The sequence below is a fragment of the Microtus oregoni genome, unplaced genomic scaffold (assembly GCF_018167655.1).
Source record: "Microtus oregoni isolate MIOR12 unplaced genomic scaffold, Mior012 000102F_ref0000329, whole genome shotgun sequence".
NCBI lineage: Eukaryota > Metazoa > Chordata > Mammalia > Rodentia > Cricetidae > Microtus > Microtus oregoni.
The window spans coordinates 2096033-2120209 of record NW_024544716.1 but is presented as its reverse complement, the minus strand read 5'-3'; the positions used below and the strand labels follow the sequence as shown (position 1 = coordinate 2120209).

The following is a 24177-nucleotide window of genomic DNA, read 5'->3' as shown; positions in this document are numbered from 1 at the left end:
AACTCTGGCTGTGTACACTGAGTGAAAATGACAGCCACGGGACGTGTATGTCCAAGAGGGACACACTGGCTTAGCAGGCCGATAATCTGTAAATTTCTTAGGAATCTTTAATCATCATAAGAAATATCTTCTCGAGAGGTTGAAACAGAAAAACTCAGGGAAAACAAGCCTTTTTCTCACCCTTTCACGAAGGTAAAAAAACCCAGCTCAGTTGACTTTTCCTTTGGTAACAGTCTTCTGGAAATAACAGAGACACTCTTTGGTGGTCTTCTAATAATTTAGGAGAAGTCCCTCTAAACCCTGACATGTCCTGTGACCTACAGTGATTGGATGTCTTTGCTCAAACTGGAGCCCTGTATGTTGAAGCACCATACTTTGTGGAAATACCAGAGTCCTCCCAAATCCAAGGGCCTTCAGGTGAGTCTCATGAGGACTGTGCTACTCACTGTTGTAGGGTGGCAACTGAAGATCAAGGCTACAGGAGGCCATGAAGGACATCGATTGGAGACCAAAGAGGCAATCCCGCTGCTTATCCCCCAAAGAAATGAAGAAGTGAGCTGTTTGAGCTCCATGGTGGTGCCAGACGCCCGGTCACCTGACCCCAGACTGACTCTATGATCCTTAAGGTAAACTTTCTCCTAAGCTAAAAAGCTGGGTGCTTCTCAACATTTAATATTTGTGGTTCACTTCCCACTGGGAACCGCAGAATTATCTCATTCACTCTCATCCGTGGCTCTGGCAGGTCTGGAATGATCTACAATAAAGCCAAAAGAAAGAAAAAAAAAGTCCCAGGTCTGCTCGTGGAGGAACAACTCTCAGTGTCCTCCTGTATCAACTATTTGAAGCCAGGTGACCTAGAGATCTGCTTTTGGGTGACCCTAGTCATGTCACCAAGGGAATCTGAAAGGACTGAAAGAGACTATGGTCCCTTTCCTTAAGAAGAAGGTAACACATGATTTTAATCCCAGCACTCAGGAGGCAGAGACAGGTGGATTTCTGAGTTCAAGGTCAGCCTGGTCTACTGAGTGAGTTCCAGGACGTCCAGGGCTACACAGAGAAATCCTATCTTGAAAAAAAAACAAAAACAAAAACAAAAACAAAACAAAACAAAAAAAAACAAAAATGACAACAAAAAGAGCTGACTGGAGTGTGAACTAGTAATTCCCCAACCACAGAGGCAGCTGTACCTTCTCAGACAAACATACCTTGGAGTACCCTCTCTTTGTGGTTATCCCCAGTCCTCCTCCCAGGACACACCAACCACTGTGCTCAAAACAGGAAAAGCAATGTGTCCACCATATAAAAAGCAATGATTTGGTAAAACAACTGAAATTGCCTTCCCAGGTGGGTTGCGCTTCTCCTTTTATATGAATAACTAAGAGCATCTTATGTAAATCTCACTACAGAAATTCAAGACAGAAACTTAACCCAGTGAACAGGCTATGGCTGAGTGGGCGTGTCTGGACAGCACAGAGCAGGAAGATGAACTCCTCAGAGAAGAACCAGCCTGCATTAGTGAGCACAAATGGCTATTTTTGATAATGAACTAACTGCACAGAGTTTTCTGACTTTGACCCAGGAAATGGGCTCAGATTCTGTTCATTCAGGGACACCACTGTCAGTGTGTGCCTGTGTATTTAATCACTGTGAAGTTCCTTTGAGAAAAACAGAATATATACATACAATAATCTGTCCCCAAACTTAGATTTTCTCCTTCACTGGGCTATCAAAAGTCTGTTAAAGTATACACACTTCCAAAACATGTGAAGAGAGACACAAGTATGGAGGTTTCCTGCAAACCTTTTTGCCTTTCTTGGCCTCTTGCATCTGAAGCCACAGACACCTTCTTGTTCCTCCATTCCATAGATGGGGACCCTTTTGGGGTCTCCTATGCAGCACAGGGCAGAAGCTGACCATGCTGGGACCACTCTAGGCTATAACAGTCAAAGTAGGTCCAGAGGGGGTCATTTGTGTTTGTCCCAGCTCTGAATCCAAACTTGTGGGGCTTGTATAATCCCATGTGTATATGTGGGGGATGAGGAACCAACAGGAAGAATTACCAGCCTCTATGCAGAGATCTTAAATGAAGTCGACTGATGTCCCAGGGGCCTGGGTCTATGTGGCTCCCTTTGCAGGCAGCACACAGTGTGTTCTCAAGAACATTCCACTGGTGATATGGGAGTTGTTTGTTATCCAGAGGTGGAGATGGTAAGGAGGAAGTGGGCGGAGGCAGGAGGATCAGTACAAGGCATGATGAGGTGGGCGTCCCAAAATGAGAGGTGGGTGGAGGCTGGTCCATAGTGAGGGGAGAATTGGAACCCGTGGAGGAGGCCTCTTCTAAGCTTCCCCAGTTACCACAGGGGAGCAACTCAGGAAATACCCCGCTTATGAAGAGGAAATGCTACCAAGCCTTCTTGCTTAGAGACCCCAGGAGAGAGACTGGGCCCTGAAAGAAGGAAGACAGAACAGCAGATGCCTTGCTATGTGGCTCCAGGGAGCCCTCCGGGCTGTCAGTGTTGTGGGTGGAAGATAAGGAGTCCTCCTGTGCCTCCTTCCTTCTTACTTTGCACCCCGCCTTGCGCCTCCCAAGCCCTGGCCCCTTAGGGCTTGCAGCAGGGCCCCTCAGAAGCCTGTTTCGGTCAAAGTGACCAACCCAGTAGGTGCAATGCTATCTGCGATGAGGGGGAGGGGGTGGTTTTAAATGACCGGTAAAGCTGGGGACAATGTGCTCATCAGCCTGCGGGTGGGGAGGCACACCAGTAGAAGTACAGATGACTAGCTGGAGAAAGAGATGAATCACCCTCTTTCTGTATCCCACATCTTTTGGGACACCCGGATTTGAGAGCACTCAGAAAGGAAGATGAGGTTCTTCTGTGTTCCCTTGGTGCCCACTCAGCCTGCCCTCTGGTGGAGCTGGCATTGCTTGGTTGTGGCCATGTAAACCTGGCACCTGGAGGGAACGGACCGACCCCTCCTTCACTTTCATTAGGCATTTGGGGATTGTCCTTTTCCCCCACTGGAACCCACAGTGTGACCTCAGTGTGACCTTCTGGGGTCTAGGGGTCTAGTAACAGCCCCAGTGCGGAGCACTGGACTCTGGAAAGGTTAGAAATCCTCAAGACCTCCTCTATTTCCCACGGGACCTCTCCTCACATCTTCTCAAGTCCAGGTCTTACTCACTATCCCTTCCCCCTAGTCAGGGGCTCCTTAATGCTGCACTGTGACCTCAGGGGTCAAGATGGGCGGTCACTGTAAGACACACTGGACGGACTGTTTCTCCTAGCCGAGATGACACCAAGGCCAAGGTTGAGAACAACTTTTAATGGACAGTTCTCTACCCCCATCCTCATGTTGGGCACTTCATTTGAGGAAATGAGCAATCCGTGGAGCCTTGGATTCTATGCCCTGCCCCTATGGGACCAGTTGGAGTGAGTTCAGTGTGTGCAGAATTGGGAAGCTAGGGAGCTTGAAGGACCAGAGCCCAAAAGCCCAGCTCATGGAGCAATGAAAGCAAGCAACACAACAAACATAAATCCCTTTCTTTCTGTCCCATGAAGAGGCAAGGTGAGGTAAATAACAAGTCTGTTAAAACACAGACAGTGACCAAATATCTCAGGAGAATGAAAATGTAGCCAAACTCCTGAACCCGTCACAGCATGGAGAAACACACGGATCTCTAGAGAAGGCTGGACCTAAGGAGCCTCTTCTACTTCTGACGCTGTGTACAGTGGCCTGTCTCCTCTACCCAGGGGTCTAGTGAGTGGTCCTGTGGTTCAGAAACCTGCCTAAAGATGCAGAGATGGGTGTGTGGCATTGGGCTCTCTGGCGCCCCCTACAGTCATCACACCAAAACAGGAAAGTGGTTTTCCTTCTTGCCTGTTGGTGAATTGTTGCTTGTGAAAGGGCCACCTGAAGATGAATGGCAATGTTGAGGAGCTCGGTCCCCAAAATGACCTGCTGAGGCTCCCTGCTGAGAGAAGAATGTGAGGGGCGAGAGGGTGTTGTGGAATGAATTAACATAATGACTCAAAACTGCACTAATGTTTCACAGCTTTTTTTTATTAGCAATACCAAGATAACTTATTGAAGCATTTTTAGTATTGTTTTACATTCCATTCATAAATGACCTAGCTTGTAACTCAGCATACAGCACACGGAAAGATAGGGTTTGACACTTATGCAGGAAACTACAATTATGATAACTTACATGCCTTCATTACCAGGAACACCTTAATATATCTTCTAATTATTTCAACAACAGTCTATTCCAAAGCACAGGATAACCCGGTACACGTTTACACATTTCGCTTAGGTCGCCGTTTCTACGTTATGACTGTCAAGAGTGCTGCTTGTTGGGGTTTTACTGTCACCTGTTCCTGGATAATACGACGACCTGACACAATATTAAACTAGCAATATTTCTGCTTAAATACTATGGAGAAAGATAATTACTGCACTTTTCTGTATTCTTCTAAAGTGTTACAAAACACATGACAATCAGACACAGGTGAGGAAGGCTGACGAGACTAGCATGGGGCCCAGCCCTGTGAGCTCAGGTGAGCTGGCAGGACACACACACTGCCCCCAGTTAGGTTTTCATTGATCCAGGAACCTGCCACCCACCAGGATTTGTCAGTCGGGGTCTGTAACATGGAGTGAATCTCCTTGCTCACTCAGGTTACTAAGCCTTTGCATCCATTAATACTGGAAAATATCTGGGGGCAATGTTTTCAGCCGCTCTCGACTCTACAAGGACTGTAGGCTGTGTGCTGTGTGCACACACACACCTGTGCCAGTAGGAATTATTTACTCAAGACATATATGTGTATATGTTCTTCTGTTGACTTTGCACGGTTAACAAGCTGCAGATAAACCACGAAGGAGCACGGACAGACAAGGGGAAGTCCAGACAGAGTGACTAGGACATGGGGTGTCACTTACCTGAAAGAAAACACGTAGATTTATTAATTCAGAAACTGTTTGGGGCTAGAGGTGCGTGGAAGTGAGGGCAAAGCCAAAGTCCCTACAGTTTAATAGAACAGATGACAATAGAGGAATACTTATAATACTTGGTCTCTCTGGCTCTGGCTAGTGCAGGACTAGGCTACATAATTAGAGCAAGCTAGCAATTAGGTATAGAGGTATTATTGATCAGCACTAAGTAATAAGACATAATTATTACCTTATTTGAAACCTGGGCTTTGCATACAACATCTGAAAAAAAAACAAGGGAAGGAAGGAAGGAAGAAAGGAAGAAAGAAAGGAAGGAAAAAGCGTCCCGATTCTTTCTGCAGCTGACATGTGACCTGAGTCTAGATAGATAACTGTCATTTCCAGCCATCACTGCCATTCAGGCAGAAGTCAAAGCTTTAGCCCAGGCCTTCTGTCCGCACTGTCACACACCGGGTTCCACCAGCCCAGCACGTGTCTGTTCTGACTCGTCCTCAACTGTCCTCCCTGATCCCAATCTTAACTCGTTATCAAAGGAGGGAAAATACAGATTTCTTCCTTTCTTTTTTTTTTTCTTAACAAAAACACTTGGCTGTGATTCCTTGGTTTCATGCAATCCCCAAATAAATATGGACGCAGCCACCAAGATGAACTCTACCAGACTTTTCTCCTATTTCAGAGGCAGTGTTGATTCAGACAGTAGCTTCTGGAGCCAAAACGATGCAGCAAAAGGCAAGAAACATAAACAAGGCTAAATGTCACCAGTGTTTGCCGACTCACAGCTACCATCCATTTGTTTGTTCTGAAATGACGAGTGGACCATTTGGCAAACACAATGCCATCCCCACAACAGTTCTGTCATCCTGCCGTGCAAGCGGCATCACACCAGTCCCGTTCCCTCTCATTTAAAAAGAGGGAAGGAGAGGGAAAGAACGCTGTCATCAGAGGGGCTGTCTCTTTGTCAGGCAAGGTACCGCCATGCAGCCCCGGGTGAGGGCAGAGGAGAGCCCTGCCAGAGTGCCCTCATCAGCAGGAGAGTCTACCTACAGGATGCCACCTGGGAGCAGTCCCATCAGTCAGACACAGACTCTCTATAGTTTGCTGGGAGGTCCCCAACAGGGCCAGACAAGCACAGGGAGGTGGTGCTTTCCAGGACCTTAGGAGGTTCTGTCCTCGGGTTTTGCAGTAAGTCAAATGGCCCTTCCTACTGGGAAAACGCTACGCCAAGGAATGGGCTAGGAAAGAGGCTGACACAAATCTAAAAACGGTCAAACTGGGCAAGGACAGAGAGGGGAGCAGAGTGTCTGTTCCAGCCTCTGTAGGCAGCCGTGTGCTTCGGACTTCTTAGGCACTCAGCAAAGCACCACAGCACTGGACAGAACAGCAAGGACCACCGGCCACACACACACCTGTTCCTTCCACTCCCTGGCATCTCACTCTCCACAGGATTGGCTGGATTTTGTTTAGGCATCCACACACTTTGCAGAATGGGATTTTGTGGTTATTGTCCAGTGTCATTTCCTTAATGGCACCTACTAGTTTCGGGGACACAGCATGTATCAGCTACCACCAGCAATGCATCGTGACCCATGCCCAGGTGTCTGCATGTCTTATGGTCGACATGAGTGCTGCTTCATGTACCAACAACAGCTACTGTACTGGCTAATTTTATGTCGGCTTGACACAGGCTAGATTCATCTGTGAGGAGGGAACCCCAATTGAGAAAATGTCTCCCTAAGCTCTGACTGTAGGCAAGCCTGTAGGGCATTTTACTAATCGGCAATTGGGAGTGACTCAGTAAGCAGCACCCTCCATGGCCTCTGCATCAGATCCTGCCTCCATGTTTCTTCCCCTTCCTGAGTTCCCGCACTGACTTCACTCAAGGATAGACTGTTACCCAGACATGTAATCCAAATAAACCCTTCTTCCCTAAGTTGCTGTTTGGTCATGGTGTTTCATTGCAGCAACAGAAACCCTAAGTAGAACAGCTGCCTTGGGCTTCCCTACCTCGCCACAGACCTTAGTCAGTTCAAAAACAAAAAAAAAAAAAAACAAAAAAAACCAGAACTTATAATCTTATGCCCCTAGGCACCTGTTTTATATCTGGAACCGAACTGAGTCCAAAAAGAAATGGTAGCCACTGGGATGGTGACATCACAGAGATGAATTTCCTGTTCACGGACTGCAGGGTGGGGACATGAAGAAACAAAACTCTCCATCACACTGATGCCATCTTAGTGCTAAAGGGACAAAGACTTGGGGATGTACCATCGCCTCGTCGCTCCACCTTCAGGTGGGCACTCATCCTACTGAGACATCTGTCCCAGGCTCTTAACTGTTTGACATCTTCCTTCCTCCCTGTACTTCTGTCTGTGGAGAGCCAGCTGCCGTAGGGCTAAGTCGCAGCCATTCTGTCTCTTCTGCCTGTGGTGTTGTGAGGGGATGGGAAGGGGTACCCCTCTGGAGGTCCTCACATGCACACGACCTCCTCTAGAAGGTCTACTTGGCATTGGCTGGTGGGAGTCCTGCCTGCATCATCTCTGTCCACCAGAACAGTGGAGGGCAGGCTTCTCCATCTCTGACTCCGGCAATGACCCAGGAACATCCCTCTTCGCACCAGAGCCTGTCCACTTCCAGCCCGTCCCTTGCTTTAGCTCATAAACTTTCACTGGCACGCAGTAACACCGTCTACAGCTTCTTTAGTGCTACCAAGCATAGCGGAGTCGAAATAAGAGGTGCTCCTGACTTGTTAGCTTGGAAACAGTTATCCTCAACCCTTCAGAAAATACATGCTGACATTTGGCTCTAGGATGCATGGCTGAAAGACGTGTTCTGGACTGCCAAGGCAGAGAAACCATGGTGGGACAGAAGTCACCTCTTAAGACAATGTGGTTTGGTTACGGTGTCTCATCACGTCAGACATTTTAGAACACATGGTGGAGCGGGATTTTGATGCTGCTGCTTCGTTATGGGAGTCAGGTCCCCATTCTCTTGTCTTTGCGAAATGCAGTGGGCTTTCCTTCCACAATCTGGGTTGAGGCAGTTTTGGAATTCGCTGAGCATAAGGCGTTGGGAATCCTGGAGCTATTCCTGTGTGACGGCCTTGCCTTCCCACTGACTTTCTCCCACCCATCAGGATATCACTCGGGCTGAAGGCTACTGCACACAGGGTCTCTTCACCACCATCATGCTGATGGATCCTCCACATGGGGCTGCCCTTCCTCAAGTGGTAGCAATTCCAGGCCAGAGTTAAGGGGAAAGGAATTGTGCTTTTTTCCCCCCCTTCCAGCCCCTTAACTTGACAAAAATTTCACATCATCAGGCCTAGCCCCGAGGGCTCAGAAAAGGACAGAGAAAATCATGTTTGAGAAAGCTAACACAGAAATTCCAGGCAGCTCTGACTGGTTGCCTCAGTTTCAAAAGGCAAGGTTAGGGGTGGCCCAGTTGGTTCCAATCCCCCACACAAGCCCTTTAGTGTTTCTATGTAGCGATCTCCAGGTGCTCTGTGGACCAGACTGCAGTGTGTACCTTGGGTTGTGCCTCCCACACCTTCCTGGTTCTCACAGCAACATTTCCACAGTGGCTCCGCAGGCTGGACAAGGAACCTGTCTGCCCTGCCTGCCAGTGGGCGCCCACAGCTCTAGGCCTCACTTGCCCCCTTATTCAAATATGGCGTGAAGCCTGCTCCGTTGCAAAGCCGAGGTCAGCTCCACTCTGATGATATGCAGGCCACGGCGAAGCTCTCTGGCGGCACATCTGTGCCTTTCTTACACCGTACAAGAGAGTAAGGGTGTGTGGGACATGCCTGGATCCTAAAAGTCACCTTCAGCAGCTAGTCATGTGATGAGATCAGACCCGTGGCGTCTAACCCTCCCTAACAGCAACTTAACAAACTGCTCTCCAGCTGATTCTTAGAGGCCTCGGGATCTCCCATGGGATCGTCTAGAACAAGTCCCTGACACACTGACACAACAGCCTCGAAGCAAGGTTCTTTTGAAAAGTTACCATCTTACCCCCTATAGGGGCATTGCTATAGGACTCTCATCACCTAAAAGCCTCCGTCAGCTTGCTCTCCTGCACCCAAGTCAGAACGTATTAGCTATATTAAGTGGCGAGTGCACACTGGCCAGGACCTCAGGTCTAAGCACCTGGTGACTTAGGTCCAAAGTTCTCAAAGTTAGCAAGCGACAGTGCAGCCATTAGTGTTACCGCCTGGGTGAACAATGCCCAACACACAGTCCCACATACAGGCAGGAGAAAAGACACGTTTTCTGATTTGCCAGTGGGTTCAAGAGGGGTTCCTGATTCTGTGGGCGTCTACGTGGTGCAGGCAAAGATTTTACGTTTTTTTTTTTTTTTAATCAAGTACTTTTACATGGTGGAAGAAGAGGATTCTTCCTCTACAGAAGAATTGTGAATTCCAGCCACCAGAGATTCTGGGGGAGCCAAGTGGGATTCTAGGCTGACTGAACCGATGAAACGAGGTTCTAAACTCAGATATAAGCAATCTGGGAATAAGGCATAGATTTGGCAAAGTCCAGCTCCACGAGGAAGCCTAGCTGCTGGACCTGTTTGCAAAGCGACATCGACTTTAAGTGAGGCAGAGAAGAAATAAAGGTTGGGGATAATTTAGGGCTCCTGCCTTGAAGCAGGTGGTAGTGTAGCACTTACAATACGCACACTGTTTCAAGCAAGAGAGAAGACTAGACCGAGGAAGGGAAGATTCCGGTTGTTTTCCTCTGAAACACCCACTCTCAGCCAGGGTGACCACTGCTCTCCTGGGTTCTAGGACACTGCCACACCCAGCAAGGATATGAGATTACAATTACTTATGCTGGGCCTGATGCCTGGGGACCAGAAGACAGGAAGAGGCATCCCACCTGCCACCAAACCACAGCAGAAGCTTCTAGTAAAAATGGGGACCAACTGAAATACAGGAGTGATGCTCTCTGGAAACAGGTGGCCAGAGGCCGGAATGAGGTGTGGGAGAGTATAAGGAGCAGGGACCCAGGAAGCTTTCACTGGCCCAAAGGTCTTCATGCACTTCAAAAGAGAGGGGCAGTGCCTTGCATCCCAGGGTCTGTTGCCTAGGGACTAACAGCTTGAAGGACCAGTGTTTTGCATAGGCCACGGAAAGGGAGTGGTGTGAGCTGATGTCTGGGGAGGGGTTAGAGACTCCTGCTTGCTCTGCGAAATCTCAGGAGACCCAGCATCTCCCTACCCCATGCTGCCCCCTCCACCAGCTGCCTGATGAAAAAGGACACCACTGGACAAGCTTCCTCAAGGCAGGCAGCCTTTCTTCCACACTGATAGGAAGATGAGAAAATTAATGGGGGTAATATGAGCTCATTTCAATAATAATGAGCTTATGCACATGCCAGGTTTTGATCTTTTCTGATGCGTAGATTCCTGGCAGGAATCATGGTCCTATGTAGGTAATTGAAAGAACTGAAAATAGACTTTTAAAAATCCTCAAACAACAACAACAACAATACTCATTAAACCACTGCAAGCAAACTTTAAAAGAACAATGAAAGAAAAAGATTTAAATACCATTCTCTTTGGAAGGAAGTGGGGACTACTGGGCAGACATAAATCCTTTCCCTTCTTTTAAATGTTGTTTTTAACAGCTTCAAGAGTAATGAATTGCACACGGTTAAAAATAGATCCGGGGTACTGGATAATGGGGCCGTGTGAATCATTCAGTATAGAGAACCATCAATATTTTTTTTTGAGCTGTCATAAATCCATTTAGTGATTTTTGACAATTCAAAAAGGTATTTCTGACTACTTGATCCACTTCGCGGTGAATTAGGGAATGACAGAAAAACAAAAAGAAATTTATCGATTTAGATTATAAACAGCCTAGCTTTATGTTTTCCGCTATGTGCTGAAGGAAACAGGATGCTGAGGTTTGGAAATGCTCCCTTGTGTCCAGCCTTCCCTCTTCTCCTCTCTTCCTTCCTTCCTCAGAAGAAGGGTAAAATCTCTGAAATTCATTCATAAATTAGATGGTACAGCCCACGCTACTTGTGTATCGTGGGAATTCGGGGGTGGGGGGTGTACAGGGAACAATACATGGAGCTGCTCTTTGCAGACCTGATTTCTACACACGAACACCTGGGTGCCAACGACATGATGCTGATCCTCCCTGCCCACCCCAATATCTGTTTGATCCAACTCTGCTGTGGGACTGTGCTTTGTAAAATCTGGCATGACTACGGGGTAACAATATTCTTGAAGGAGGGAGAAAGATGTTGATTCACCAGATCAGACAAGACGACAGGCAGGTTAGACAGACAGACACAGAGAGAAGGCATCAACAGCAGAAGGCCAAAGTCACAGTAACTGTCATTTGATGTGTCGTAGGTGAGTCACAGACATCCCACAGCCATCTCCCCGGTTTGGGGACGGTCCCTTGCCACATTGTCAGTGGGGTGATTTGGAGACAGTCCCTTGCCACACTATTAGTGTGGTGATTTTAGTATCCTCTAACTCAGTAAAAGGAGCATAGGGGAAGTAGATCATGGTAAAGCAATATGCGATTCTCTTTAGGCATCTTTTTTTTTTTTTTTTTTGAATGAGTTAAATACGGGGAAGTTCACAAGTCACCATATCTGTTTGGTTTTTGGTTTATTTTTTTAGGTGAATTTTCTTTCCCTCCCCAACTTATGGATGAAAAATGAGAGGAGAGTTCACACTCTGATACTGTCTCCTTCCCATGCCTCTGTTACAGGCATTACACAGAGAGCTGGACCCCAAAAGTAATGAAAGTTGACTTTCGTGATTGTCTACACTGACTATATAGCACTGTTTTTTAAGGTTTAGTTTAAAATTTTGCTAATGGGTACATCAACCCCATTTTGTTGTCACTGTTGTTGTTGTTTTTTTTAATGCACAATTTAGCAGTGATGTTTTGGGAGAAATGAACTGAAGGAAGAGGATTCTAAAACTTACCACACAAGTCTGGCCTCTTGATACATCCAGAATTTGCTGTGCTGCTTGCAAGCCCGTTAAAGGCTGCTAAGCCATCGGCGCTGTAGGCCCTGAGGACCGACAACATGCTCATGGGTTTCTCCAGCCCCGGGGGACCCCGCTCCGGCTTTGGCAGCCCCGCTGAGAGGTCCTGGGCAGGAAGGAGGCCTGGGTTGTGCCACTGTTCCTCTGATGGTTGGGCTAAAGGTGAGACCAGTCCTTGGATGGGCTGGGAGGCGCCTGGGGGCAGCAGGTTGTCACTGCCCTCGTTGCTATCATCCTTGCCGAGAGCAGACAGTGGCTTGCTCATCATTTCCGGTTCGGTGTCAATCTCCTCGTCCTCATTGTTTTCTCCCTTGGAGGAGTCCATGTCCTCGGAGGAGGCAACATCTGAGAGGTCATCAGCAGGGTTTTTGTTTGCGGTGTCCGGGATCAGGAGAGGGGCGTCCTCTTCCAGGTGGGTTTTCCCATCAGGATTCTTGTTGGAGCAGGAGCCAGGGGCCCCTGAGCCAACCACAGTGGGGTAAACACCAAACTGTTTGTAGAAGTCAGATGGAAAGGTACAAAAGGCAGGGTCCATGTGGCTGGGCCACTGGCCACTCTTCTGGTCCCCTAGAGTCTCTTTTGCCGGTCCTTGGGCCATCTTCTCAGGAGCAGAGTCTAGAGCGCTGACAGCGCTAGACAGGGCCATCTCTTTGTTTGATTGTATGGAGGGCAAGACAGAGACCTTGCTGGCCTCCCGTGCCTGCTCTTTGCAGTTGACTGTCACCCCTGTGGGGTGATCTTTGCGCTTTGCTTTGCCCAGGTGGTTGGCCTGGAGGTGAAGGGCCATAAGCTCCATGGAGGATGTGGTAAAAGCACAAAATAAGCAGCCGTGCCACGCAATGCTGTCTTGCATGGTCACGGAGGAGCCAGGGAGCGTGGTGGCATCTGGCCGCACAGATAAGTCCAGAGGCTCGTACTGAGATTTCTCAGACTTCCTCTGGGAGGGCTTCCCGCTGGCTCTCTCCTCTCCACCATCCGTGGCGTGGACTTTCATGGGATGGACATCAGATGGGACTTTCTCTTTTGTGTCTTTCTTCTTCAGAGAGCCGAGGACGAAACTGTCCATGAAAGCCTGCAGGGACCCTTGGAAATTTACACCATTGCTCACGATGCTTTGATAAGCCCTTCCAATCTCTGAGAAGTGGGCACTTTTGGAAGGAAGGTCGGAGCCTTTTAGGGCATCCGAAGACAGCTCTGAGGACATGCCAGTGGCCTGCCCTGCGTGATCTCCAGAGGAGAGCATGCCCGATGTCCACTGCTGAGAGGCAGGACCACCTCGGAAGTCGATTCCGGGGAGACCCTTCAAAGCTCCCCGCAGAATGTCTGGCCTGATAAACAACGGCGCTTTGCTGGGGGTCTCATCTTTGTGCTCTTGGTTCGGGGGCTGTCCTGACAGTGGCCCGGCTCCATTCTGTCGCTCCCGATGGTGTCGCTCCAGGTGATACTTCAGGGATGCTGACTGTGTGCCAGCGTAGTCACAGTGAGGACACTTGTAGGGTTTCTCACCTGCAAGAGAGCGATGGAAGAGAAAACCAAGTGTTTATCTCATCGTTGGTGTGCAGAACAAGGCTAGGAGGATCAACATTTGTTCCTTGAGACAAAGCAGCCCAAACTAATAATTAGCAAGAGAACGACTGTTTTTTAATAGAAGAATAATTTGTGCTCTTAAGCTTTTTTAATGATTTTGTACCATTGGGGACTATTGAGGGATGACACACTATCTACACACAATTAGCTATCTTTTTCTTTATCTAACATGTGAGAACGACTGTAGATTTAAAGGCTATGATTATGAAAATTAAGCATAATAATTTCGACCACAGTGATCATTAAAAGTAGAAGTTTAAAGAGACGGCGTATGTAACAAATGAGTGGCTTCGAATATTTTGTGTATACAAGAGCGCTAGAATTTGTTTAAATTATACACATGGAAACCATTTTTAAACCTAAAAATTCTATGGCACTGTTACGCAAGACTGAAATGAATGATTTAAGCCTTGCTCCACAGTAAATCATGGATATAATTAGCAAATGGCATTCCGCACAAGCAATTCATCATTATTTGGAGGGCACCATTCCAGACGGGCTCTGATATCTGCAGACCTACTGCATTGTCTCTAAATAAAGAACTATAAATACCGATTCTATAAAATATTAATATCATTACAGTGCACTGTGATGGCGGGATGTAAAGACATATTGTTAAGATGAAAAGCAGCCGATAAAACTTAAGAGAAAAAGGAGTAATAAAAGGCACCGAGTATATTTAGTTTCTGGATCTGAAATTAACATTATCTACTGGTCTTTGTCGAACCCAGAATTTGTACTAATGGCAGCGCTGACGCTGAGGTAGTAAGCTGTGTAATTTACCTGTAATGGGCGCTTGCTGAAGAACAAAAATAGCTTTAAAGTGTGTTTTGGAACATATAAGATTATTTTCACGAATTAAATATTTATTTGAATCCAACACCCAACTTCCATTGTTCTTTGTGTGATGAAGAGAGAGCCCTTTAACAGACAGCTTACATGGAGGGCAGAGGAAAATGTACACAAATGTGGATTTAAACACATCCCAAAAACTTGCAGGCTAAGACTGGCTCTTTTCTAGACTCTGCCCCCAGAAAGCTCTGGGGAAGAGAGGAGTGGGAATCATAGCTTTTAGCTCACAGTTCTCTGTAAAAATCTACAATAATTGCTCCTAGGAAGCCCCCAACCCTCCCTGCCACACACAAACATGCCCATCTTGTCACCTTGTCCTGTGTGCTATTGTCAAACATCTAGGAAGCCAGACAATCGCTCGTGGGGGAGGGAGCTCTGAAGATATTTCACTGCCTCTAATCTTGGGAGTATCGGGCAGAGACTCCCAGTTCTCACAGCAGAGGGTGTTCTGGGGTACTAACAGCCCAGGTGCTGAACAGGAGACACCGTGTACACTGTGTGCTTGAGCTAAGGGACACTCCACCTGCCACATTCCGATGAGGGCATCAAGAGCTCTTAATGCATACCACAAGCAGCTGGGGCCTCCCTGGCTACTTCTGTGCCCTTGGAGTCTACTTTCTCCACAGCTGTCTCTGCTACATCAAAACTGTAAGCATGGGGCTGTAGATACGGCTCAGCAGTTAAGGATCCCTGGCTGTTCTCTCTGGGGGCCTGGGTTAAGTTCCCAGCATCCACACAGTGGCTCACAGTCTCTGTAACTCTAGTTCCAGATGATCCAGGGCTCTCTTCTGGCCTCTGTGGGCACTGCGTGTACATGGCGCACAGACATACATGCAGACAGACACTCATATAGGCAAAATAAAAATAAATCTTAAAAACAAACTAGACATAAAGAGGCAGACTTTACATCTGTAAGGACCATTTCCCTACTATGAGATTCAGGCACCCTAAGACACTGCTGATGGGCAGGGAACTGCTGGCATCTGATCAGCTGATGACCCACTTGACCCTATCTGCTGAGCCTAGGGGCTAGGTCCAGTGAGGGGACCGGCATGGAACACATGTCTGGAATCGGGGATCCTGACTGACAGGTCAGTGCAGCCTGGGTAGGAGGTTGCAGCAAGAAGACAGCCACATAGCTAAGAAGAGCAGGCACTTGAGATGCTCAAGCTGCTCTTTATAAAAGCCCCTGGAAGTGGTTGTGTGCATCTATAGACAAAGCATGGTGGGACGATGCAGCTTTGACTCAGGCCTGAGGTGGGTGGGGCAGGACCACGGGGATGTACAGAGGATATGTGTTTGTACTTCTCCGGCTGCGTGTTTGAACTGTACACTGGGGTGTTGGTTCTCAGTCCACCCTGTGCAAGACGAACAGCAGGGAGTCAAAGAAGACAGCAGTGCCGGGTCCTGAGGCCTGGGATGGGGACCAGAGGCTGGCATTTGCACAAAGCATCACTTGTATGTAATTCTGGCGTGTATACTTACTGTAAGGACTCTGCTAAAACCAACATGGGGCTGCCTGGGGTGCTTTAACAGGAGCTGATATCTGTCTCTCTCACTCTGTTCTGAACTAAGAGGCCTAAAAATATCAGCAAGGTTCTTGATCTTTCCGAATCCCTTAGGAGCCCCCCTGCATCGTCTGCATGGGGATCATGGTATAACTCCCTGAGAAACATCCCCAAGTGAGAGCTGCGACATGATGAACTTTGAACGGAAGACAAGCTAGACACCATGAGGTATTTGGAGAGGCTGAAATGGAGACCGGACGCCCCATGCCTTTCTGTGCTCCACTGGACATAGGGTCCTGTCTTGGGATATTTGCATTCTCAGCCTGTAATGTGAGATTTTAGAGCACGTGTCCCTTGAGGCCTCATCATCATTCTCTACTCACAATAAGCTTCACACTAAGCCCCCCAAAGAGGCCAGAGACCTATCCACACAGCTCTCCAGAAATGTGCATATTTGAATGAATAAATGAATGAATAAATGAATGAATGAATGCACAAAGAAGCACCTCCAACTTCAGAGCACGCTTGCTGGCCCTGGGAACTGAAGGGCTTCTTCCTGGATTTATTTTTATTTTTCTCTTCTTTTAGATATACTTTTATTCTCTCTCTCTCTCTCTCTCTCTCTATCTCTCTCTCTGTGTGTGTGTGTGTGTGTGTGTGTGTGTGTGTGTGTCTGTGTGTCTGTGTGTGAGAGGGAGAGAAAAAGAGGGGTGGGGGGGGGATTACAGGCAGTTTTAAGCTGCCATGGGAGTGGTGGGAACCGAGAACTTGGGACCTCTGACACAGCAGCAAGCACTCTTAGCAACCATCTCTCTAACCCCTTCCTCTGGGATTTTCAGGGGCTGTTTTGGCTATCCAGGTTCAGGAAGCCCTCCTCCACCCTTGCCCTCTGTGGTGCTGTCTCTTTCCACTCTGTGCATCGCTATAATCTGACTGGGTCCTGAAGGGTTTGTGCTAGGGCAGCCACTTCCTGCAAGTACTCCAGAGTGAGGAAGGGGTAAACAAAAAGCCTCTCAGTTTAAGGTTTTTCATAGTTTTTAAGTGGTTTGAAAAACCTTATCCCCTAACCCTCTGATGTGCTGATTTCTTTTCTGCTTCCTGGACTTCCGGAGAGGGGCGCAGCCTGGAGGGTGATGTTCTGGCCAGGCAGACCTGGGAGATGGCAGTGATGTGTCATGAGGAGAGCTTTATGTCCCACTGGGAGCATCCCAGCTGTTTCCCATGCATTCTTTCCCCAAAGGATGCATTTGGGTGTACTCAGGAGGCAAACTTTGCACAACATTGGCCTGGATGGAGCCTGGTAAGACATGATAAGGAAATTGTATCAGCAAGTTTAGCAGCTTGGAGGAATGGTAGAGGTCCCTCCTCTGTTTGGCCAGCAAGCAAATGCTGAGTCCACCTGTACTGAACAGCTTCATGGTCAAAGCCTCTGCATCTGGACACATTCTTCCAGGCTAGCACTCTGGGCTGACCATGACAAGTCCCACGCTGCAGACATGGACAGAATTCTGCAAGAAGCCAGGTAGTGAGTACACCCAGTGGCTCCCAACTGAGGTCTGGCTCTGACGGAGACTTGGACAGTCATTCCCTGTGTGTGCACCTGGGTGGCACAGGTAACCTCGGACCCTGTCAGCAGCTCTGTCTACTTGAATGATTGGCCACTTAAGCCACTCTCCTAGGGGAATCCCTCAGACTGCCCCAGGCTTTGCGGGAGGTTGTGAGTCCTCCAGTCACCTCCATGATCGGTCCTGGCATCTGCTTGCTGGAGCAGCCACAAACTCGTGCAAACACCAGCACGTGAAACAGTGAGGAGGGGGGAACGAAGGTTGTAACTCTGAGAGAGCCTGAATCTCTGATGGCCTAAGAGAATTCTCCTCTCCAGATGCCCACATACCTACCTTCATTTATATACTACCATCTCACTTTAGAACTTCAGACACTCAGAGGGCAATGGTACCCTGGCTTGAAGAATGGGTCTAGTACAGGAAGCTAGTTCAAAACCTGTGCCTTACTACAAGGATGTCCAAGATTAGGCTGTCCACACACTGGAGGAAGAAGGTAAGAGAATTAATGATCCTCTCACAATATTTTTAAAGAAATACAATGTAGGTCATACAGTATATTTCTAGAAAAGAGTTCGGCTAGAAAAGACATAATACATTTAAAAAAAAAGTTAATCGGTTCGTCATTTTGGTGGACTAATGAACATATTGGAAACATCTTAGAATTAAGTTAACTTCTCACCAGTGTGTAGCATGAAATATATATTCAATTTTGGAATCTCATTGATTCCTAATCATTAGACTGTAAGCTTTTAGAAGTACATGACCAGGTGATGGACTAACCACTTCTTTGTACCTATAATTCCATAGTCGTATTTAATTCTTTTAATACAAGTTCTCCCTGTGTAGCCCACGTTGGCCTTGAACTCATGATATTTCTGCCTCAGCCCCTGAGTGCTAGAATGACGGGTGTCCATTACTAAACCCAGAATAACACACACACACACACACACACACACACACACACACACACACACATAGAGAGAGAGAGAGAGAAAATAAAAATATACCCAGATACTTTTACTTTTCTCAACTACTTTGCACCTGGGAGTTCCATAAGAACTTGAGCTATTTTGGAACTATTCAGGGTAAGCTTCTAATAATACCTCTCCAAAATAATAAACACATAGATATATATACACATATATACATATACACATACATACATACACACACATGTATACACACATACATACACACATACACATGTACATACACATATATATACATACACATATACATGCATACATACATACACACACACATATTCATAGCATTCTCTTTGGAAACCCCTTTATTATTTTTTTAAGACGTATGCCTGACCTTTTTTTTTTTTTGGCTAATTTCTAAAAGTGTTTCCACTTTGAAATTGAGTAACTAAATATTCTCCAGCATTGCGACCTCTTTTGGATATTTATTTAGTCTTCTTACATGTCTTTACTTAGTTAATACCGGGAGAGATAAATACGGTGTTGCCTTTGCAGCGAAGCTTCAGTACATTAATATAAATTGTACACTAATTCCCCCAAAGCATATATATGTTGTAAACCTGAAGACTTTTCACACAGCTGCTTATTGCTAAACACTGCCTTGTCCAGAAGGGGACAATCTGTGTCTCTAATTGCTGTCACTGAAGCCGAGATTCATTATGTGACTTTCCCATTAAAATGTGAGCATTAATTTGTATAATGAAATATCACCCACTGCAGTGTTCATTAGCCATGCCCTACTGTATACGCCACATTGTTAGCTACCTAGAAACTGTAGTTAATTTCACTAATGGATATTTCCCTACTTAGTGTTTGCTAGAAAATTTATACTGTAACATTACCTCTTAAACTTTTAAGGAAATTTAAATTCAATCAATTATTTTCCACAAAAGTTTGGGATGTCATTAAAGGCAGGAAGAGCAGCCATGAGGGACGACAGAGGAACAAAATGGGCTTTTAGTTTGTCTTAGAGATAGGAAGGCTGCACTTTAGATCCAAACAAAAAGAAAAAAAAGAGGGGGCTATCTCCTTTTGGAGACAATGTTCCTCTCTCCTATCGCGGCTCAGATGATGGTTCTGGGATGAAGGATGACAGCAGACACAACCCTGTTGGAGGAGGCGACAGAAAAAGCAGCCCCATCTAACCCAACTTGTTCTGGGACAGGTGTTCATGGAACTTTCTTTGTGTGTAGTGTGTCACAGCAGCTGGCTAGCTCATGCAGCCAAAGGCCACCTAGCAGGCGGCACTCAGGATGCCACTGGGACAGCAGCTTCCATAGTACTGTCCCGGGAGGAGATAGCATATCTACTGGCAGTTACCTTGTCCTGCAACTTCTTCCACGGATTTGAGCTCCCGAAGAGCCTACAGTGGCCATTCCCCAGCCTCATACTTCCCTATGCTTATTGTGCTGGTGGAGAAACTTAAGCACAGCACAAGGGGTCAAGGAGCCCTGGCCTGGTCCCAATCTGAGCCAGGAGTAGCAGAGAGGCTGGTTGTCTCGCACGTTCCTGTAGGTTACTTAGGGGTGGCGGTCACACCACACATGTGCCTATAAGCCACTTCCTGCTCTCCTGCAGGCGGTGGTGTAGGCACGGCCTGTCAAAGAAAGGTCACGGTAATTCCCTAAAGCGAGCATGAAATTCAAGCAGCGAGCAATATCAGTACAGAGCACTGAGCGAAGGGACAGTTTTAGGATACGACAGTTCCGGAAAATCGGCGACTTTAGCCTGGTAGCTACAGGTTGAGAGTATCAAGTCCCTGTTTCCTTTCCTGCAACAGGGTAGTAGGAAGAATCCTGGCCACTGATTTGCTAGGAGACGCAGTAGCAAAGCTGTGTGCAGAGCTAAGCACCAGGTCCTACATGGGAGGCTCAGGGAGTGTACCAGCTAGTGGCCGTCCTGCGGCACAGACAGCCCAGCAGTCCAGCAAGGTGACCCCCAGATGGCTCTCCCATCCCTGTGGACCTAGCCTTTGAAGATCACAAAGGAGAGCTCTCTTACTATCCTCGAAGGTTCTGTGTGAAAGGGAAGTCTCAGACCTCACAACAAAGGATGCTGTCAAGGACAAGGGTGGGGCCTTCCCGTACCCCGGCCAGCCAGTCTCAGTTGCTATGTCATGGAAGCAGCACCAAGGAAGGCAGCTGTGCCGGCAGGTGTGACCAAGAGACTCCGGCCTAGGCCACCTGACCACAGCTGAGCCCCCTGCAGATGCAGCCCAGGCTTCCTCGTGCCCATGCACCCCCGTGAAAAGGTCCCTACTCGGGGATGAGAACCAGTGTGCAAAGCACATCCCCACCAGATTAATAAACCGCCCACATAATTTGAGAGAGGAAAGAAACTAATGAGATTTATTTTTAATTAGTTGCTGAACTTTAGGGCCTCCAAGTTTTCGCCAGTGAGGTTGTTGATTACGTTTCTCTGCAATGGTCGGTGCTGCAGCCACAGACAGCTCTTTGGTCTGGGTCCACATATAGATAAGTCAGGATAGCAAAGCCGACTTGTTGGTCCACGGTCCACAAAGCATGGGATGATGCACTCATTGCCCGTTGGGGTGGGGGAGCGTCAGTGGCAAACACAGACCTCCAGGAAGCATCAACACCTGCCTGCCTCCAGCACAAGAAATGGACGTATGTGACTCTTCTGAGTATCCCTCTGGAACCCCATTGCCCAAGGTGGTATCGGGCAAGGAGTCATAGAAAAGAAGGAATGGAATCTGTGTGTGCTTGGGACACCTCGGACTCTGCGATGACAGAAGCCAGTTTCCTATTGATCACACACGGTACTGTACCCTTAATGATGGGGGTGCAGGATGGCAAGTGCATCACCAGTCATCTTCACCCCCGTGAGAATATCACATGGCAGAGTGGACTTACACGGACCCAGATGGCAGTAGGACTGTCTGCCCACGAAATCAAGAGACACGGGACACAAGACATGCAGGACTGCTGTCTGTAATGGCTGTGGCTCGAGGGTAGCGCAGTAGAACACCTGCCTAGTTCAACCGCCACTACTGAAGGGAAAGAAAGCCAAAGACAGTCCTTTCGAGTTCTGAGCATGACTTCTTGTGCTACTGGCAGATGGTGTAGTGGGTCAGTTTACACTTCTACTGTCATACAAATAAAACATGTGCTTGAAGTTGCCATTTTACTAGGTGATGGGAGTTTTCAGCTCCATTATAATCTTTCCTTAGACAGAGTCCCACTGTATAACCCATGCTGGCCTTGAAGCTGGCTTACCCCAGACTCATGACATTGCCTCAGCCTTGCCATAACCACCCATCACCTTACAGTCTGGCCCAACAGAGAGTCAGTGGGCAGTGTAGACTATACAGCCACTATAGACACGGTCTATTTCCCTGAGAACTCTGATTCATGCTCCATTCAGCCTGTGCAGACTGGATCTGAATTCAAATCATTGCCCTTGATCAACAGAAGGGAAATCATCCAGACATAGGTGATCAGGTCATCCAGTCCAAACCAGCCCAGGGTAGCATCTCCCAGAGCGGGAATTGCCCTGATTCCCCCTCCTTCAGGTTGGGTAGCAAGCATGCTGCCTCAACAGGAGCCAGACTGGGGGTGGAGGGTGGAGGGGACAATCTCTGGGAATCACTGAGTGAAGCTCAGGACTCCAGAGGTCCCGAAGGTACCTCCCATCACCCCAACCCCCACCCATCTGTCAGAAGCTGGGGTGGGGGGAGGGCGACAGAAATGTCCTAGCTACCTGCAGGTTCTCCTCAGCCCCCAGATGTTCAGAGCCGTCGGAACGCTGCTTCTGCTCAGCGCCTCTCTAATAAACAGGTGTTGGGAGAAGAAGAGCAGTAATTAAGTTAATGCAGTGAAGAAAAGGAAGGAAAATGGTTTTTATCAGTCGATGTCACACGATCAAGACTTCTAATAAAGATGGAGTGGGATAGAGAGATACAGAGAATGGTCCCACCTAGAGCCAAGCCAATTAAATCGTATTCGTTACACGTTGGATTTTTAAATGCCCTCATATGCGTCCCTTACCGGAGGATTTTCAGAGGTGGCCCTTGGAAGTGCAGTCTCTTCTTCTCATGGCCTGCTGTCCTCCAGCCATGCCATTTAGAAGCATGGACACCCAAGGGGCAAAGTGGAGGGCAGTTCCCCCCAGCTTGGCCGCGTAAGCCCCACATGAAATCGTGTATTAGCAAATAACTCGGTTTTGATTGTTTTAACTGTGTGTCATCTAGGCTTTCACGCTGCGGCGATGGGTGTTTACCTCCACGATTTCTAACGTGTAACACGCTCTGCTCGATGCAGACATACGAGTGTAAGCGCTTTTCAACTTCTTTGTTCTTAGATAAAAAGAAATTGATCTTTATCTGGTTTCCATTCTGCTTTTTTAAACCCAGTAAATGCTGCTTCTGGGGGCAGGGAGGTGGAAATGTGATGTTTCCATGGCTTCTTTCATTTTCTCCTTATGGAGGAAGTTTCTGGAATGCTGCTGCTCCTGGCCCTGTCTTGCTTCTCGGTGTCACAAACTTTGGAAGTCTACGATATAGAAGTTGTAGGAACGAAACAAATGTCTCAAAGTTTAAAACCTTAGGAAGCAGCATCTACCTGCTGCCGTGCGGTTCGCCAGACTTGCAGAAGTCTCCTCTCCCGGCAGTAGTGTGGGTGTGAACCACACTCTCATCTCTCTGTTGGGAGGCACCAGGAACTTTACTGACCCTATCCCCAGGGCTGTATGTTCAAGTGAGCTAAAATCAGTTCCAGTATACCTCTGGTCTAGTGTCCACTCCCTGTGCACAGTCAGCAGTGGTGCCCCACAGATTGTTTTCATGTCCCAAACATTTCAATGCCCTTTTACTCCCACCACTATTTAAGTGCTGTCCTCCGACCTCGGGAGGAAGACGAATATGCCAACATTGATATAACCTGAGGAAGTCAGGTGTCTGCGCTGATGATAATGACGACTCCCCGGAATCTGGCTACTTCCCCTCGAGCACTCACTGCTTCCTTCATTTGGGAACTTGCTTCCTGAGAGCCAGGCTCTGTTGTCCTCCTTGAGACACAGCTGGATAGACAGACAGAAGCCTCTGCTCTCATGAAACTCATACTATAGTCAAGGGGAGAGAGAATTACAAAATGCAAATGCTTGAGTGTACCAGATGGGGCGTGAGTTGTGGAGAGAAGTGAATCAGGGGAATGAAGGGAAGTTGAGCAAGAAGCGAGAGGTGCTCGGAGGCCCTCTCCTCCCAGGGAAGGCTGGCCCCAGGGATGCAGCACTTGTAGCCATGCTGAGGCATCTCATGGTTCCTCGTGTCTTCTAGACGTTCCCTATTGGCTTGGCCCTTCCATGCCACCTTATGCAGAGCAGGGCTAACAAGAAAAGGATCACTTTCCAACTCCAGCATTTGTTCTGCCATTCAGCCTTACAGGCAAATTCAGTGTGTCCCTCCAACTGGGGAGCTGGCTCAGCCAGTAAAGGCACTTGCTGCTAAACGTGAGGACCTGAGCTCAATCCCTGGGAGGCATGACAGCAGAGAACCCACTCCAGCAAGTTGTCCTCTGATTTCCTTCCACGTGCATGCTGTGGTGTGTGCAAACACATCCACATGCAAATAGATAAATGAATGTATGGAGAACAATTTCAGTTACCCCACCACCACCACCACCACCCATGTGTAAGGAACTCTCTCAGAAACAGGCTTACAGGAATAGCAATGATAAAGGTGGGACAAACGAT

At 47.7% G+C, this 24177-nt stretch overlaps 1 protein-coding gene across 3 annotated transcripts in view; it reads right to left on the bottom strand.

The window, feature by feature from the left end:
* The window catches only part of Znf536 (zinc finger protein 536), a 452253-nt gene that overhangs the window by 147713 nt on the left and 280363 nt on the right, over window positions 1-24177 (bottom strand). For 2 of the 3 annotated variants that reach the window (XM_041644849.1, XM_041644850.1), the window contains one exon: window positions 11908-13476. In XM_041644849.1, coding sequence (XP_041500783.1) covers window positions 11908-13476 — 1569 coding nt within the window. Of the gene's footprint in view, window positions 1-4052; window positions 4942-11907; window positions 13477-24177 lie in introns of those variants that run through there. The other variant, XM_041644851.1, reaches the window with a different exon arrangement.